This window comes from Oryzias latipes, chromosome 20, assembly GCF_053564925.1.
Source record: "Oryzias latipes strain Hd-rR chromosome 20, Olatipes_Hd-rR_3.1".
NCBI classification, from domain to species: domain Eukaryota; kingdom Metazoa; phylum Chordata; class Actinopteri; order Beloniformes; family Adrianichthyidae; genus Oryzias; species Oryzias latipes.
In genome coordinates, this window is record NC_136256.1 from 11,649,311 (window position 1) to 11,669,002 (window position 19,692).

The 19,692-nt window shown below is 39.9% G+C and overlaps 1 protein-coding gene across 5 annotated transcripts in view; it reads left to right on the plus strand.

Moving 5' to 3' along the window:
* Window positions 1-19,692, plus strand: part of mpp7a (MAGUK p55 scaffold protein 7a) — a 157,198-nt gene that overhangs the window by 69,032 nt on the left and 68,474 nt on the right. For all 5 annotated transcript variants that reach the window (XM_023949912.2, XM_023949914.2, XM_023949915.2 and 2 more), the window contains exons 4-6: window positions 5,769-5,846; window positions 12,115-12,195; window positions 19,297-19,428. In XM_023949912.2, the coding sequence (XP_023805680.1) occupies window positions 5,769-5,846; window positions 12,115-12,195; window positions 19,297-19,428 (291 nt within the window). The remainder of the gene's footprint in view (window positions 1-5,768; window positions 5,847-12,114; window positions 12,196-19,296; window positions 19,429-19,692) is intronic.

Consider the following 19,692-nt stretch of genomic DNA (forward strand, 5'->3'; position numbering starts at 1 on the left):
GGCGCGGGCCGGCGTTTGCTGTCAGGGCATTGGTGGCATCCCGGGGGGTTCCTGCGCCCCTGACCTTGCAACTCTTTCCCACAGAGTAAAGGAGTCTACAACATCGGAGCAGGGTGGACAGTATCCCCCGAAAAGTATGTTGTCACTCCGGGGCACCCCAATTTTTCCATCATTGCTCACAGAAACTGGAGCCTGTTCCTTAGGTTCACCATCCCTTGGCCCTGTCTGGGGCCTGTCTGGGGCCAAGGGATGGCGGTTGGTTTCTGCTGCTTCTGCTGGTTTGTCCTCGGTAGGGCTGGCAGGCAGGTTGCACTTGTGGGCAGGCCGTGGGATGTCCCTGCCAGCCTCTGGGGGTGGGGGCAGGTGGGAGCTCAGGACTTCAAGGCGGTGGCGCTCTCTATTCCTCCTACTTCTCGGCTGGGGGGCTTTGCCTCTGGCTCCGTCTCTGTGGTGGGGGTCCAGTGTGCGCGAGGGTGGTTGCTCCCGGGTGGGTGGTTGCTCTGACGGTGGGGCTCTTGGGTGCTTGGATCGACCGGGCTGCTATCCAACACGAGGCTTTAAGCTCAGCTGTTGGACAGGACCATTTAGAAAAAAGAAGGTTAAAAAAAAGGGATGCAATAATCCCTTATCCCCATGATTCAGTTTGATGGAGTATTGCACTGTTCAGTTTTCAAACCAAAATTGTGGCATCGCTAGTTGGTACATTAGGCATACATTATTTACCTGTTTACATTCTTATATGGAGTGATTGATCAGTTTAGACTTTCAGATTTGGTGGCTTCCTTTTGTCTCTTTTCAGATAATCAGCATTCTTGATTATCTTTTATTCTTCACTTTCTATTGCTTTTTAATAACAAAGAGCCTGTAGCAGGTTACCAAACTTTAAGGCTGAGAAAATTTCATTGGTTATTTTTCTATCAATCCAGATTTTGGTGACTCAAACTAAGAAGAATCAATTGTTAGGAGACGAGATTTGTGGTGTTCAAAGGATAGTGGTTCAGGCACCAAAAGCCCTGTTCCCCGAAAAAAAAAAGCTCCTTGTCAATGTACTGATGATATTATACCACAGTGAAAGCCCATATGATTTCAACTGACCTTCCATGACCGAACAAAGAAGGAACCTTGATCTTTTTGTGTAAACATATTATCTCATAGTAACCATAGACGTTTGTATATATTTTAATCTTACGGTTTCCTCCTTTGGGCTGATTTACCAGACCATGGTGTCTTGACAAGGTGTTCTGGATCAAACCAGGGCTGGTCAGTAGAGGCACAATACAGGATGTTTCCTGGAGGGTGGATATAGAAGCGGGGGCGTCAGCTTAAATGGCCTGATGGGAAGTTTTCTGAAGGTGAACATTAACCAGAGCCATGCAGGACCAAGAAACAGAAACACTATCCAGCCCTGTGATCTCCAGACCTCTCCTTCTCCTTCTATCATCGCACCTCTCCATCTAGTGGGCTTCTGCTTTTTTTTTGTACGCCTTTTCCATTCTTTTGAGTCAGATTTAACTCGCTCAAACCCGAGACTTTCTTTTTCTTGTACCTTCATGTTGAAAATCAAGTCTCAAGCTGCTCATCACTCTTGAACACACTTTTTCAAACAGTTGGAGGCATCTGACCTTTCACCAGAGAGTGATTCTCTGCTGCTGCGCAAAAAGATGAAGATGGATGCTTTGTTTTTGCAACGCTCCAGTCTTGTTGGGCTACATCACTCTCTACCTTTGCTTGATGTTTTCACTCACATTTCTTAATCCTTGCATGTAGCTATGTGTATTTGAAGGACGCCAGGTATTTCTGGAAGCAAATACCAGTCAGACCTCCATGGAAATGGGACACACTGCTCTTTTACCACATGCTCTCTTTTGAAGAAGTCCATGAGGGGATTCATTCATTAATGTCCTCTGCAAACCTTCCTTCTTATGGGGTTTTCTGTATTTTTGCTTAACTGTTTTTAATTCAATCTAAAAGTGGATCTACAGTTCTTATATAAATGCATCATAACTTGAGTCTTTGATGCTGTTCTATGACTTGAATTGTGCTCTGTTTTCAGCTAAGCCCTCCTTGGCTTCAGCTGTGTTTTTATGCTTTTAGCTTTTTCTCTTTTATTATTATATTTCCACAGGACACACTTTTCATTTGCCAACATCACTTCTGTCTCACCAAAGGGACAGGGAAGCAAGAAGTTCAGTCATGGCTTTAAAGTACATTACTGCATCACGGACAGGCCCTTGGAGGGTGTCCTGAACTGTAAATAAAAGCATTTGAATCTTGCATTTGCTCACAGAGCAGAAGAAATTCCTGAGTAACTAAGTAAGTGGAGGTGGTGCCGCAGCAACTACCTTAGCAGATGTCACTCTGACTGTGGTATGTTGGAGCACCGAGGATCCTGGCAGCCTCTCATTCATTTCATCTGTTTTTTTACAAAGACGATCAGGACAGATAAAGTAACTGGAGCTGCCTGCCTGTCCTTTTATGGCCTTATACTGTAGAGAAGCAGAGGGTGGAGTGGCTGAGGCTTCACCGACGTTAAGAATGTGACGTGTCTGCAGAAAACCTCCTGGATGAGGACGAAAAGACAGGACTTACCTCCATGAGTGGCACTCTTACACCACGGAGACACCAGGCATGGTGTTCAAGAACCCGTGTTTAGCATTTGGTGTTCACACTGGACAAGCGGGGAGGGGCTTCTTCTTCTTTTCCTATTGTTTACTAGTGCATGTCAAAGTGGTGCAAATCTGGTGAATCTTGATCCAGACTTTATCTTTCACAGCTCTGTTCCGATACATAAAAGATTTGGTGTCATAAAATTCCTGCCGAGCACAAACCTGAGTTATTCATTTCTCCTACAAGAACAATTTTCAAACTTTTGGTACGCAAAAGGACGCTAGCCATAAGTTACTAAATCTAATTTCCTGATTCGTCAAAGTTCGCTTAAGTTTCACTTTTAATGGGTGTTCGAAGGCTGTGCGTTTTGAACGTAGAGCCCAAAAACGGTCTTACAAATTGTGTAGCTATTTTTTAGAGTTTTGAATACAGAGGCCCAAAACACACGTTTACATGCATTTACATAGACTTTTCATTGAAAGTGGTCGCTTGAACGCGTGTTGCTGACCTGTCATGAACAATGAAGCTTGCAGAGAACTTTTTAATGCTAAAGCTTTAGTTTTTTTTTTAAATAAATTCCTCAATCTTTATTCCACTTCATTTCCACAGCATACACTTTCTGCAGCAGAGGTGAGTGGCCCAAACAGATTACCTCTATGACACTCCTAATGCACCATGTTTTATAGCACAGTATTGTCGGCTTTACATGAGCATTTGAACCCTCCAAGTTGACCCCGAAACATGGCCGATGTGCCTCTAAGGAAGAAGATTTATCACCAGACTGTGTGGATACGTGCAGCTAAAATGGCTGAAACTGTTTAAGGCCAACAGTTTGAAGGGGGTGTTGACAGGCGGAGAAGAGGTCATGTATCAATGAAGACATTTCTCACACAGCTGTATAAAAGTAACATCAAAGCTTTTTTTTATGGACTTTTATCATAGATGGAGGACTTTTTTTAATTTATCTGCTGATGTATAGATACATGCAGTTGTCTGTATACTGTAATAATTGCAGACTGTAATAATGTTTTCTAGCAAATTACCAGGGTTTGTGTAAAGATGTCATATGTTTTGACTGCACACAGCAGTAGACCTGTCTCATGTGCAACATGTTCACTTCTTCATTGTTTTGAAGTAAATAAAGAACTTTGTAACACAGCAACAGTGATAATCTACAGTGATAATGCACACCTAAAAAGATTTTCCGGTCACATCGCTTAAATGTTTCGTATCACTGCATTTGCTTCTTTAAAACAAACTTTAGCTTCATCATCTGGATGAAAACAAGCTGTAAGAGGTGAACTTTCTCTCTGAACTGATGCTTTATTTAACTTATAGTGATGATCAGCACATATAACGCTTTTCTTTGCCGCTGCAGTCGAGGTCCTGGCTCTGAATCAGCTTTCTTTTTGTGAAAAAGCAAACTGAATTGAAAAAATAATGAATAAAGTACTAAAAACATATTGAATATTTATTCATTTTGTATTTGGCCATGTTATAAGCAGGTTAACGGCCTTCGAAGTGTGATCAATCAGAAAGTAAAGCACTTCATGGAAGCAACCGTCCTCTCTTCAGGCCATGGCGTATGTTAATTTCTGATAATGCTCACTCACAAAAACTGTGTTGTTTTCTAGGACATAGCTTCTGCAAAGCGGCAGTAGTTTATTATAATTTGCCTCTGAGTTTTGGGCGGGACTGTTGTTGCAGAGCAACCCCGCCCCACTCACCCCGGTAGCTTACAGCCCCTCTAACTCTCAACCAAACTTTACTGGTGCAACAAAAATGGCGAGCAATATTGGAGCTATCCAACCGTACAGTTTAGAGCCAGATGCTTACTCAGACAAGGAACACAAAGACGCACATCTGCATCTTTATGCACATCTTTATATAATGGATTGGATTTATCTGCGCTTTTCCAGATGCCCAAGGCTTTTACAATGTGTCCATCATTCAATCACTCCTCATTCATACTCCTCATTTAAACCGCCTTTTTTCTTCTGCTCCTGATTCACAATGATTTAAAAAAAAAAAAAAAAAATACACAATTTTAGTCGGAGTAAGTCTTTAACAAAAACCAGAGCAGAAACTTTTCACTATTTGAAACATAAAGCTGTAAACTAGATTTTCAACTTTTTTTTATTTTTTTTTATTTTAAGGGAGTTTAACCGCGAGTAAACTAAGACGAGCATTACTAAGCATGTTTTAGAAGCCAAAGTGTGTCCCAACTTTGGATTGAAATGCATCTTAAGCACCCAAAAAGTAACCTTACTTTCGCAGATGTCTGTCACTGGCCTGATGTTTTCACTCTCTTTTCTACAACTCCTTCTCATAGTTGCGTTTGGCGCCCAAATGAAAAGTCACAAAGTAGCAATGCAGGTACAGAGCAGGAAAATCTGTTGATTTCACTCTTGAAATTATGGAAATTTGCCTCTGGCGTATTGATTCTCATCTTACACAAAGGAGTAAAGCTGGTTTCCTGCTGCATGAAAATGTTTCCACTTCTAATTTATACGTATTTGTTTCAGAGACTTTAATGACTACTTAATGGCTACTTTAGTTTCATTTCATTAGTAATTTTTGCATTTAAATGCAGATAGTATTGTGTGTTATGTGTCACTGCTTTCATTTATCAAAAGAAACTTGTAATCTTGAACTTGATGGTTGTTTTGTGGTTGCCTTTTTTCAGATTTATTTCGTTTTGCAACAAAAAAAATATTTTAACCAAAATGAATTACAATCCAATGAACATTTTTGTAAATAAGAAATCGGTTTTTCAATTAAAAAATGACTGAAGAATTTTCTTTAAAGAAAATTAATATTTAGATTTGATGAATAAATCTAGTGAAGATAGTTTTGATTACATTTTTGAACAGCTATTGGTTGGAGATTCTAATATGCCCCTGAACATATGAGCGTTTGTTTTTTTACACATGATGCTATAAAGCACTCATGACTTGTTCAGGGTCTTTCCCCTGCAAAAAAAACTGCTCTTTGACGTCAGTCCCTCTCCAGTCTGAAAAAGAAAAAAATTCAGGAAGTATAGGTTCTGCTGGCGTTCCCAATGTTAAAAATTGGATTCCTTAAGAACACATAGATGAATGGTGCATAATTTATAGGTATTCATGGTTGCTGAAACTTATAAGCTCCATTTGTCCTTTCAGATCCATGAGCGGCTGCGGCACTACGAGGAGGGCAAACCCACGGCTGTCCTGAAAAGCGCAGCGGCTCTGGCCCATGAAGTAAGTTTTATGACTTTCATGGATGTGGCAGCACCATAAAGGATGTACAGGGTTTTTGATTTTGGCTAAAAATGAAATAATCTATCTGAAAGACCACTGGGAAGGCTTTTAGATCAAAGAATGATCAGAGTGGGACTTTAAAAAAAAACACTGAAAAGCTTTTTCAAAACGTATTCTGCTACGATATGAATACCCTTGTTTTTATTTGCTACATGCAGCTTTACAGTACCAGATATTTAAGCTCAGTCTGTAGATTGAATTTTTCATCAACACCTATCAGTTTCCCTTATAGCTTCAGCTGTCCCTCAGCTTTGTCCATCAGTTTATCTGCTGCCTCCTTGTTTTCCTTCCTACTGCTCCCAAAGAGATCAACCAGGGCCGAATAATAGTTTCATACTTGTTTTTCTAGGATTTTCTTTTTGTTTTGTCTGCTAGCTTTGTTTTGATGATTCTGCTTTAAAGTTCTATATAGATGATTTCTTTTTTTTTCTTTTTCTTAAAGTTGTGTGTTGAGAAAAGTTGAGATATCTTCCCTTTCGTCTCCTTGGACGCATCACAAATCGGTCGTCAACTCACCGTTTGACCTGCTGCCTGTCATATGCAATCTTTCCAAAGCCACACATCACCGAATTCTCCGTCCAGCTCTGGAAAGACGGGTTTTATTATTTTGCGCATTCAGAAACCAGACGGGCCCAGAACTCTGAGGAAAGCTGAAGATGGATTAGACTCACTATGACGGCTCCTTTCAAAAGTCAAAAACGCAACATCCTCTTTAATTAATCTGCCGGAACAGACCCTATTCTTCCGTCACATGAACAATGGCATCATCAACACGCCCCCTGATGAGCATTTTCCTCCTCTGGCCTTGCAGTTCTCATCAAACTGTAAAAGCTGTTTAGTTTGATTTATTAGTTAACTGTCCAATAACCTGACATTTGTTACTGTATTGTTCATTTACATTATTTATTGAAAGCCACATGTGCATGTGAGCTTCCAAGTGCACTGATCGCATTCACATGTGTGCGCACACACAAACACGCGTCTGCATATACCCAAAGGCCAGCCTGGCATGTGAAGAAGAAAAAATGTCGAAATGCGTGTGTTATTTTGCATGAAACCCTCAGCTGCGTTTATTGTAATCGGAGCGTCTCTGTCTGTTTCTCCACTGCATCATTTTTTAGTAAGACTGAAACGGGGGACAGACTAAAGACAGGGGGACACAGAGAAAGACAGTGATCTAGTCCAGGAGGGTTTTCCTGTCTTTAACAGTAATGATCCAACTGCAGAGTTAACAAATGCCAGCGGTGAGGATATTTGTCCTAAACCCTCACATTCAAAAGTCTAGAATACTGTGAAGGATGTCTTTTATTTCTTGATGCTCCATTTCAAGGTCATGGCATGAGTCCACAGCCTACTTAGAAGACCCCCAGCTATCAGCCCTAATATTCCCTCCCCATTGCATTTTTTCCCCTTCCTATCCTTTTTGTCAAATTATAGACTTTTGGATTTATTCTTCCTGCTAGAGGCACCGCAAACCGTCTCGACGGGATTATCAGGTATCAGGATAAAGCTCAGAGATGGTGTATCAAAGCCTCCTTACAGCACACCACAGTTGTGAGTCTGTCGTCTGCACCGGGCGCTACAGTATATTTTTGTAACAGATTGTTTTTCATCCACGCCACCGCTCCAAATGAACGCTCTTGAAGCAGTGGCTGCAGACTGGAGTGCAAAGGGAGAGATCTACAGTATATGACATTCATTTTGGGCTTGGGTTTCCGCTAATGCTGCTTTAATTTACTGGCCAACATCAAATGACACCAAAGTCTCGTCTGCAGTGTCTGGAACTCACAGCAGTCGACTGCCATTCTGTAACAAAGCAGCACATGCAATGCTGCACAAAACACAACCAATCTGAGGATCAACTCACACTTACATCACTCACAATAAGTTAGGAATGTTGTGAAAAACTCAGTGGATGTCATTTATACAGTGTTTGTTTCACTTCACAGATATAAGGGATAGGGAAGCACCTTATTTTGTGTTTCCAACATAAATTGTGTGCCTTACACTTTGAGGACAAAACCAAAACATTCTAAAAGAAAAACACTTTTCAAATTGGCATCAGATTCAACATTCTGTGGGTATAAAAATCAGATTTTCATCATTCAAACAGCCGTGAACACATCACTTAAAGGACGAACAGTGTCATCTGGCCATGGCGCCTTCAGGTTGGTAGTGAACAGTCAGATATTGCAGGTGAACTTGGTGAGTCTCAAACTATCATCAGCAGACTTGAATCAAGACTCAGAAATGCTGACAGAGTTTGTGATGGACCCAGGAGTGAAGCCCTGCCAGTGACGGACCCCAACCATTACCAGTACCTAAGGACCTCTGCACTCAGACATGGTTTAGCAAAGACTACACAGCTGCAGGTTTACCAGATGTGAGGGGTAATACTTAGGGTTTCCAGACAAACCATTCACAACCGACCCCACTGCTTTGATTTGAATGCCAGACGATCGTTGCAGGAGACTCCACTGACACCAAGACACTGCTGTGAACGTTTGCATTCGGACACAAGACCATGTGACCTGGACAATGCAGCAATGGTCTACCATCCTGTTCACTAATGAGTCTCGGGTCACCTTGCACAGAAACAATGGTCGTCAGCGTTCCTGGAGAAGGCGAGGTGAATGACACTCTGAGGTCAACATGGTCCCCAGGATTCGCTTTCGTGGAGGAGGTGGAACATGTTCTTACTACATGGAGCCCATCATCACCCCCCATTCTACCAGCAGACCCCCAAATTTCTGTTGATGGATGATAATGTTCCACCACATGGTGACGAAATTGTCACAGTTCGACTTCAGGAAGTTGGATTGCCTCTTATGGTATGGCCGGCAATGACCTCTGACCCTATGAAGCATTTCTGGGACCAGCAACTAAAACTTATTTACAACTATGGTTTTTATCACAATTTGTTAAAAACTCAAACCAAAGGTGTTCATTACATTCTTTAGATGCCAATATTTGACATTGATTCATTTATTCTTCTTTTGACACGTGAAGTTTAACAGTCCCTCCAGTACAATGTCGTTTCTCCTCCTAACAATATCAGTATTGTCATTTATCCCTAAGGTCAACAAAGAATCCACAGAATAAGAGATGATTTACATTAGTATGAATTGAATATGATATTTGTTTGATTTCATTTTGAAGGGATGTTAAAGTCTGTATTTAGCCCATGAGATTTGACCATTTTCGAGATAGAATTTCAGCAGAGCTGTCCTGAAAATGGCTTTAAGTGCTGCATGAGGAGATTGCAGTAAATCGGCGCATTTGAGATCATTTACCCGGCAAATCAATCCGCAGTAGATGGTATTTATGATATTAAATGGAGAATATTACTTTGCGGAGAGCAGTTTTACAACAAAAAGACTGGAAGTTTGAGAGTAACTTAATGAAAGCTTTTTTTTTTCTTAAAGAAAGTTTAGCTTGATCTATTGGTGACCATATATTAAAGAAGTGAGCCGTCAGTCGTTTAGGGTCAAGTGAGAGCTGTAAACTGACATGCTGTGATTTAACTTATCTAAACACTGCTGCGGCTGCCCTGAGGTCTAAAAAAACGGAGCCAGAGTCTCGCAGGAGACCTGCATCACTTTCTGGAACCGTCTACAGGCGGAAAATGTGATTCTTAGAGGGAATCTTAAAGGAAGAGAGCAGACTGTTTTCAAACAGGTTTCATCGAATCCAGAAGGAGACGCTAAAACAGACCAATCAGTTTAGATTTTTTTCTACTACTTTTAGAAACCATGTGTTGGTGAGATGATGGCTTTTTTCTGTAGCATTCTCTTACCTTGCCTTTTTTGTTTCTGAAATCTTTCTACATTTTCATCACATTTCCCAAGATTACACATTCGTCTGTCCCCTTTTTAATTAATTTTTGAATTTCATTGAATGACTTTTCAATGAATATCACCATACTTAACCCTGACTGCTGCTTTTTTTCATTGTGGCTTCCCCTGAGAGAATAAAGACCTAATGGAAATCATAAAATGACTCATCACCTCATGGCCAAAGGTAGACATTCTCATTTGTAAAAATAAGTAAAAAGTGACATGGCACTTTCAGTAACCTCTAACGCCTGGACTTTACCTCTGTCTCACCTTTGTGGATTTTTTTTTCTCTCTCTTGAGAGGTCGATCTCTAATGTGTTTTTCAGTTTAGATGAAAAATGTGTTTTGTTAATGATTAACTTTATCTGAAGCCTTTTAGGATTTTACATTACTTTTGTGTTTTTTACCAATTCATAAATTAGATTTTGTTTTAAATAAAAAAAAAACAGTTTCATGCACAAAGTCTTCAAATGAAAAGGGGCAGACATGTGATTAAAGTCAAAAAAGGTTTAAGGATATTTTGCAAAAGGTACACTTTAATAACTTAAGTATTATTATCACATTTGCTTATGAGTATTGGAGCCTATTTGAACGCCTTTTTATCACCTACTTCTGTCTGTGGCTTAGAAACGTATGCAAGTGTCACCATATTTCACTTTATTTGATTTTGTTTAAATATTTGTTTAAATAAAGGTCTGGTATGATTCAATCCTCTACAGTTTGGGACATTTTCTAAACATTTTAAATATTATGTCAGAGTACAAGAATTAGGGATATTTTTGAAGTTGACAGACCTCTGAAAGTATTTTTTCAAGTTTTCCAATTGCCTTATTTTTAGGATTTCATAAAATAATGATTTGTGTGTACACTTCCACGCGTGCACACAAATCATAAAAATAATGCAAGTGGAAAATGTAAAAACATTTGGTTTATTGCCCTGTTTTGTTTCTTTCTGCTGTTCGGTAATCTGATTTATTATTCCACATTCACACTGTTGCTGTACCACACCAGGATTCACTTGCAAGTAAATGAAAACCTTATGTTTTTTGGTGTACAGAAGTCTAGGCAGTCTTCCTTCCACAACTAAGTGAACAAACGGCCCAGTGTGAAGGTCCCCAACAAGTCCTCTACATCCTTTAGTTTGTAGACTCCCTCATCTGAGTTGAACACAGTCCTATTTTGGTTTGGGACTCCTTTTGGTCTCTCTTCAGACTCCAAAAATCTGGGAGATTTGTTTATGGATAGGAGAACCGTGTCCTTAGACGCAGATGTCTCAATTACCAGACATATATCATAAATGTGGTCCTACTGCTGAAAGACGCTCTCTCATCTCCTGTTTTTCTCCATTTGAAAGCTGAATGTTTTCTTTAGTTTCTGCTCACTCCCTGAACAATTTTCTGGCATAAATAACAAATCCAATTTTGAGAAAGGTGGCAGTGAAGTGGGCCTATAGACCCCGCTGACAAACTGACCTTTCCTCCTACTGAAGTGTTCCCAATTTCCTGTCTATTTCTCAGGGCCACTAAAAGGGCTCATTAATTGTTAGGGATGTTCTGCTTATGAACAAGTAGATCTGAGTTGGTGGTGAAATATTCACAAATTCTTCAAGGCTTACATATTTTTTGTACTCCACCAAAAAAAAAAAAATATTTTTTTTTTTCCGTTCAGGACCACGGACAGCACAAATCTATGCATTTTTTTAGATCTATATGAAAGTAATAACAGGTTCCTGGGTTTGGCGTAATGCTTTGTATTTCAATAAAGCATTGTATTACTTTAAAATGATGTAAATTTTCATGAAATCGAACAATTGTTGTAAATCTGTAAGTAAGATGGTGGGGGAATATTCAGATCACACTTTTTGTTTTTTGGGGATGCTCACAAATACATATACTTTCATCTAATATGGTCATAAGACTAGTTTTGTTATAGTTTTAACACTGTCCATACTTACAGTGATCTCATTAATTAAAACCGCTATCAACTCCAGACAATGAAGATTCATTTTCTGCATTTTCTTTGTAATAAAAAAAACAAAAGAAAAATGTATGGACACTGTTCTCAATTCAAGCGTTTGCATAGAAAGTTGTGTTTTCAGCCTTTTATCTTGACTGCTCTTTAAGCTGGACCTTTTGAAGGCAGATAACTTAAACTTTTATTAAAATCATTCCTAATATTTGGTTTTTGTCTTGATATCAATCTGTTTTTTTGTAGTTTTACTACATGAATGCTAAAGATCTTACCTTTTAAACTGCTGGAAATTCCATTTGCCCATTGAATGTATCTTAAAGAAATACCTTAAGTCTAAAATGTTTGTGTGAAAAGTAAAATGTTTTTTAGTGACCAAATGTATTCTCTGTTTTTTTCTCCAGATTTCTGAAGAACTGGCAAGAAAATCTGAGAATGTAGACATGAAAGAGCTTCAGAAAATACTGACAAAACCTCACATGAAGGTGAGTTTCTTCTCTTTTTTAAATATCCTTTACTATGGTTTATCATTTATATATTTTCCTTGTCTCTTGGCTGCGGCCCCCTGACCTTGTTAACCAGACAGATTTTCGTTTTTTTGTGAATAGCTGTGAGCTTCCATCAGCAGCTCCAGGTGTCTGAGCCAGAGTTGGCTTGCTCAGCGTTGGAATAGAGTTGGACCGACTTCTTCTTCTCCGTTGTCATGCTTTCTTAGCCTGTGCCAGAAACAACAGCTCGCTATAAAGTTCCTTCCAACCATAACACCAAAGTGCACTTACATACAAATATTCAGTTCCTCTAAGCATCAGTTAGGATATGTGTATAGAGTTGGGGATCTAAAGTTGAAAAAGTGAGGATGATTCACTTTGTGACTTCTGCCCCTGTACTTCATTGATCTGTTAGGAGCCATAAAAGCTTTTTTGAAGCCCCAAAGTTAACAGGCAGGTATGGTGGAAAAGAAACTTCATCCGCAGTCGGTGCAAACAGTGAACACACTCAAAACTGACTCTGCCATTATTCAGAAGACAAATACAGAGCATCGATCACGACTTTGCTCCCTCCTACTATAAAAATGACAGAGGGACGCTGACGTCTACTTCCATTCCTCATGTACAGATGATGGTGGCTGCTCTTGCCACAAACAACACTTCTGTCATAACAGCAGTATTTATTTTTTTTAATAAACGGGGGAAAAAAATTGGCTTGGAAAAGCTCGGTTCATTGCTTAAGCATTAGTAAAAGCCATCGATCACTGAGCTCTGCAGCTGTAAACGATGAGGTGAGGAGAGCTTTATGCATCAGACTGAACTAAGGACCAGGTTAAAACACAATACCAAACCAAAAAACTAAGAACATTTATACTTTTTTTATGCCTTTTTATTTTCAGATGAATTTACTTCACGACACATCTCATAAACTTTCTTTTTAAATGTTTCATTTCTGAGACAATCTGGGAATAACGTGTAGCTACTTTCTTATATTTTTTTCCAGCTAACATCTTCACAATAAAATATGCAGTAGTATTGCACTAAAACACGACTTTAAGATAAAAACTGCTCTTAAAATGGTAAGAAAAGTGGCATCATGTGCATTTGACAGGATGATGGGTCTTTTAAAAGTCTAGATTCGGCAAACATGATCATAAACAAGAACAGCTTGATGTTTTTAATTTAGTGCAAAATATATATATAACTTGCCTTGTGTTGGACACAAACTGATGTCCTGCATCAACAAATGCAGAACATTTTTTAGATAGAGAGCAGCTTTCATTTACCTTGTGGTTGACCACTACTGGAAACATCCAGTGGCATCAGGGATGGGAACAAGGATGGAGAAAGCTTTACCAAACATAGTGAGCTGCTTATTTTACACATCTTTTTTTAAATTTCTTTGTAAATGTTAAATAAAAAAATATCACTTTGACATCCAATGATGAGAGATGATTTTATTTATTTTCCAACTTGCATATTACAGCTTTACAACAAAACTAAGACTATGTCAATATTCATTCATTCATCTTCTTATCCGCTCTGTCTCTTTCGGGGTCATTGGGCTGCTGGAGCCTATCCCGGCCACTCATGGGCGAAGGCAGGAGACACCCTCGACAGTTCGCCAGTTTGTCGCAGGGCCACAAGTCACAAACCCATGCACACTCAGATTCACACCTAGAGGACAATTTAGAGTAACCAATTAACCTATGGAGCATGTTTTTGGACAGTGGGAGGAAGCCGGAGTCCCCGGAGAAAACCCACGCACGCACGGGCAGAACATGCAAACTCCACCATTGGGGATGTGTGTCAGATCCCCCCCAGCCAAGGATTTGAACTGAGGGCAAGAGCGCTAAACGATGCACCACTGTGCACACCACCCTAAAAAAAGCATATGAAAAAAGGCAAAGAATGTTTCAATGAAGGTTTGACTATTTCAGGCAGTGTTGTCTTAGAGATGAGACGTTTCACTGCTCATCCAAGGGGCTTCATAAGGCAGAGCAGTGCTGGGTTCAAGCCCAACGTATAAAGACTAAAGGATCGAAAACAGAAAAAAATATAATGTAGAAACTTGGAAACATAAAGAATGTTGGAAAAAAAACAATGATCTTACTCTCTTATCTGCTAAACGTACGTACCTTTTAGTACAGGATAAAGGGTGGCCTAATTGCTCCACTCCACACGTTGATCGACATTTCTCCTTTGTTTCCTCTTGTTGGGTAGTGAACCTTGGCAGACTACTTAACAGTCAGGGCCATTCGATTTGATATAAAACAGGAGCAAAGGGAGGATAACACGCTCCTACCCCTGAATGGCATCTGCATGTGATAGTAACTGTATCACTCTTAATTATGGTGGAAATGGTGCACTCTTGGGATGAGGAAACGCATCATTCTCGTTGAAACCCTTATGTTTTCCTCTCCTCTTTGCCTCAAACTTCACCTTTTATGATTGGCACGTGCAAAAACAACTTTTGCTGGTATTAGCCCCCCTCAGCAAGATTAATATTGACAGTGATGAAAGAGGCAATTATGATGACCTGTTTCCTTTGGGTCTGTGTGAATGCATGCTACAGGGTGAAGTGTGCTCAGGTTCAAGGCTCAAAGAAGGCTGGTGTGACATTGCAATGCCTGCTGACCTACAGCGGCTCCACACGGGCAAAGAAACTGCACAGCGTGGTCTCCAAAGCCCAAAGAAAGTGTTTACGTCGCACCAACCCAGCTCTACCTGCTGAAAGCTGAGATAGGACTTTGATAGAGCTGGGGGCTTTAATGAGAGGCCTTAACCAGGAATGTACAGGCAAGGTTTATTTATTTAAGTTCAGTGATCTGTTTGTGTAGCATACCTATTATTCCTAATGAACATAAACTCACGAACCCAGAAAGACGGACAGGCCTGGAAAACAAGGGTGCTTTGGTTTCCCTTCGTTTTCCTTTCAGTCTGTCTTTTTTGTCTTTTCAGCTGCAGAGTCTTTATGAGAGTAAAAGTTCGATTGGACAACTAAGACTAAAACCAGTGAGCTCAGTCAGAAGGTTTCTAATTATTTAGAAATCTGTGAGGAAGGAGGTGGGTGAGATGTGTGTGTACCTGTGTGGTACTCCATGTCAGTGGTCAGCAGCCAGGGCATCTGCCATATGCAGTCTATTAGCAAACAGCTGCTGTTGCAACTTCCAAGAAAGTTTTTACAAGGAATTAGCCGTGTCTCGGTTACAGGTTGTTAGGCACGACCGTGGGGGAGGCGGTATGTATGGCGGACGTGAGCTGGGCCCTGTTGAAGGAAGTGTCATCTATGAAAGTGCACCCACAGGTCAGGATGTTGGGTCTGTTGGACTGAGTTCAAAGAAACCTATGTTGGTGGAGCAAACAAGCAAATAGTTCCTTATCTGAATCTGCTTTGTAGTAGTTGTTCCTTTCATAGATAACTTTTAACAAAAAGTGACTTTGTTGGCTCTAGAAATCACCATAAATCATTGATTGAATGTTTTTAATGAGGTAAATAGATTTTGCAATGATGCAAAACAAGGTTGGACGGTAAAAATGTACTTATTGGGACAAAAACCCTTTTTTTTTGCCTGAACACATCTTTTGATGAGGTTCTCGCTGCTTCAGGTGATTAACAACACATTTGAAATCAAGTTAAACACAGAAGCAGTGTGGGAAAGTGTAGCTTTGCTGCTTCTGTTGACTAGATGGTCAATTTTATCCAATGATTGTACATCACTGCTGTCTATGAGGTGATTATAAGCCAGTGAGGAGGCCTCTAAAGAGCAGAAGTGATGCAGTTGGCTGCTCTGAAGCATACAGATGTGTTTGCATAAAACCAAACAAGATATTAGCATTCATCTTTAGAAAGAACAATTGTGTTGGACGTCAAGAGTTCACCGCCTGAGAGAGAATATTCATGATAGATGGACAGGTGGTGTGTGCCGTCATCCATTGCCTTGGTAATATGGTAGTCCCTTTTTTATTGCGTGAGTTCTGTTCTAAAAGTGATCCACAATAGGTGAAATCTGTGAAGTAGGATTACAGATGTTTTTAAAGATGTAAAACTCCTCACTGCACACTTGATACACTTTTCTCCGACATACATGAACATTTGCAAACTTTTCTCTCTTGTTTAAACTCTCCAAGTTCAAACAAAATAAGTTTTATAGAATGAAAACAAAACGAAGAACTGCTTGTGATCAAAGATTTATGGAGATTTGGTAGAGCTGCACATTTCTGTAAAGGAGACATGGCACAAAATTGACAAGGTCTCCAGCCAATCAAGAAGCAGAATAGGGGGCCCTGTTTAACATAAAAAAGCTGTATGTTAAATTGCACTAAATAAAATTAGTGAAAAAGTCTGACCAAGCGCGGTTAACCTCAATATAGCGAAGGAGAACTGTAGTATAAGTTAAAGCTGGTTCTCCAACTCGTCCTTGCCTTGATGGAACATCTCTGTTTTTCTTAAAACATGAAGTTGTCCAAGAGAACCCAGGCATGCACAGGGAGAAGATGCAAACTCCATACAGAAAAGTCAGTGTTGGGAGTCAAACCAGGGCCTTCTTGCTGTGAAGTGACAGTGCTGACCATTACTCCATCACTCCCAGTTGAGTTGTCTTAAATAATCTGCCCCTTATATTGTGCTGTGTAACCCCTGGGCTATCTTATGGGGTCCAGATGACCCCACCCATTTACGAGTTTTCCCTACCATGTCAAAGGTGGATAAAGGTGGAAAGATTTCATGTAATCCATGGACACCAGTGAAGATCACAAATCATTGAAGAAAAAAGGTTCAGCGCACTGTCTAGTGGGGTCTAGATGACCCAACTCCCATCGTTAACGTGCCTAGGATAGCACAATTAAGTTGATCTCAAACCCAAGAAAAAAATAGTTGGGAAATGAAAATCTAAAAAATATGTTTATGTAAGGAATTCTCTTTTTGATTGAGACCTCATTTTGACAGGTTTTCTGTAAATGTTGTGGAAGTTCTTAAATTGGCTTTATTTAATTAATTAAATCAATAATTGCCTTTGTTTTAAAAACATTTTAAAGAGGGGAGCAAAATTTCTCCAAGCTTAGCACATATTCTATCACTTCTACAGATTGTTACTAATGGATTTTTGCACCCTGACTATAATTCTGATTTAGTTTGTACTAAATAAATAAAGACATGGTGTACTATGACGCATCATGTTCATTTGTAGGCAGCACATGACCTAATTTCTTAACCTGTTAAAGATCCAATCATGTTTATTTTGCCGATGCATAAAACTGCTGAATTGAAAGAAGGTGTCCTTTCTTTTTCCTGACTTCAGTCCTGCTTCTTGGGCTCCAGGCTGACACGGCTGACCCTCCCTACTGTGAGGCTGATAGGCGCCTGACAGAGTCTCGTGTTGTTTCAACCTAGATCTGATAATATGATTGACAGTCAAGTAACATAAAGAAAACCGCAAAAGCCACATGCGTCCGACCTGAGACGAGAAAAGAATTCTCCCCTTTCTACACATTGGCTGTCACCACAGTGTGGTTTTCACCAGAGGATGTTATTGGAATACATACATCTGATACAAAACAAATCTAAAATTGGTTATCACATACCCCCTTTTTGTCAGAAAAAACAAGGAAAAGGAGGATAAAGAAAACAAGAGTTTGTCCTCTACAAATATACACCATCCATATTTCATTTAGCCTTGTCTACAATGTCAGTTATTTAAACAAATTCATGTGTGGCAGATAGAAGAATTAAAGAAATTTGGAAACTTCAGTTACACCCACTCCATCCATTCTTTTTTATGGAGCTGCTAGATCATTCATCACTTAAACTGCGTACAGACTTGGAATCCATCTTCATACAGTTTGCTTTTTATTATTTTCGTCTGCATTTTGAGGAACATGCAGCAAAGGGCAAACATTGCTAGAAGCAAAGAGCCGCTAGGAGCCAGGAGCGGTTATTTAGCTGTGTTCTGAGAAAAGAACTAACTGCTGTTGGAAATATTTCTGCAAAAATATTGTTGACTGATGGGTTCTGAAAGGAATTGTGACAGGTGGATCAAGATTTATAAGAATATTTCTTGGGGGGAGAGAAACGATGGAATTTATTCTTTTGAGAACTTGAATATTTTTAGATGAACTCTTCATCTGTTTCAGTTGGAGCTGGTTTTAGGCTATGTATTGATTTTGTTAGTAGAGGACAGCAGACAAAAAGTATTTGTTGTAAATCTAATATATCAAATTGTTGTATACAGTCTGTAAACAGAATATTTGTTGCACAGACTGCATCTACGCGAGTCTCTGCAGATCCAGGACTCTTAAGATCTTGTGTCTCCTCTCATCTGCTCCCTGTTAACAACATCTTGAATGCTGTACTACAGCATGCTCCCCTGTCATAAAACACACAGCTCCTCTTCATCCCTCCTTCTTGCTCCTTCTCTCCCTCTCTGTTTTTGTCTGGCACACGCAGTGGAAGATGCTTTTCTCACTTCTGCATCCCCCTTCTCCTCTACGGAAAAAGCGGCACGCGTCCAGTTTCAAATTGGTCAGGACACAGTCGTTAAACAGTTTGAAAAATGAATGTTTCAATGGCATCATTCTTGTCTGCATCCCGTCCTTTTTTCTTTTTTTTTTTATGTCTGCTTGTGAACGTGTGAAATATCTGAGGCAGCTGAGAACTTCATCACTTTGAGCTTGCTGTTGAACAGCGTAAAGCATCACCGCTATAGCATTCTCAACCTCGCGCTAGAGGGTACAGGCTTGGGAAGCGGGTGGTACAATGTACATTCCCACCCTTCCTCTACCGTCCACGGAGAGCTCTGGTTACCTTTAATCAGGAAGATGTATGGAGGGTTAGCATAGGCCTAATGACAATTAACGCAAGTAGCTCCAATTTTTGGCTTTGGGTTCTCTGAAATCCATCACCCTGCACTTGAGGGAGGCACCCCAATTCATTGTCATCCTCTCTGCAGTTTCTCCGTCTTGCTCGTAGAAACAGAAATATTAACCCCCACCTTTGTTTCACTTTATTTCATCACTCAGACCAAATCAAAAGTAGATTTTCTTTAAATCTATTATGTATTTTCCCCTATAACAGATGCCTGTTTTCTTTGCGTCTTCTAGTGCCTTCTGTCCGTCCACGACACTGTTGCCCTGAAATGCTACGACCCTGAACTACCTCCACTTCCTGAAGACTACGATGATGAGGAAGACTCTGTGAAAATCATAAGACTCGTCAAAAACAAAGAGCCTCTCGTGAGTCATGTTTTTTATTGTGTACACGTTTTCTTTTGCACAGTCCAGATGTTTTACAAATGTTTTGGGTTACGACTGGTCACTGGAACTTGGTAATCTGCCATCCTCACCATCTGAACACTCTAGAACAAGTAATAGCAGGGAAAGCGTAGCCAAATATACTGTTTTTTTCTTAGTTTGTGATGGTTATTATTACCATTTGTTTGTAAGAGCGTAGCAGAACTGTACACAGTTTTTTTTAAATTAGGAAATCATAGCAATAAT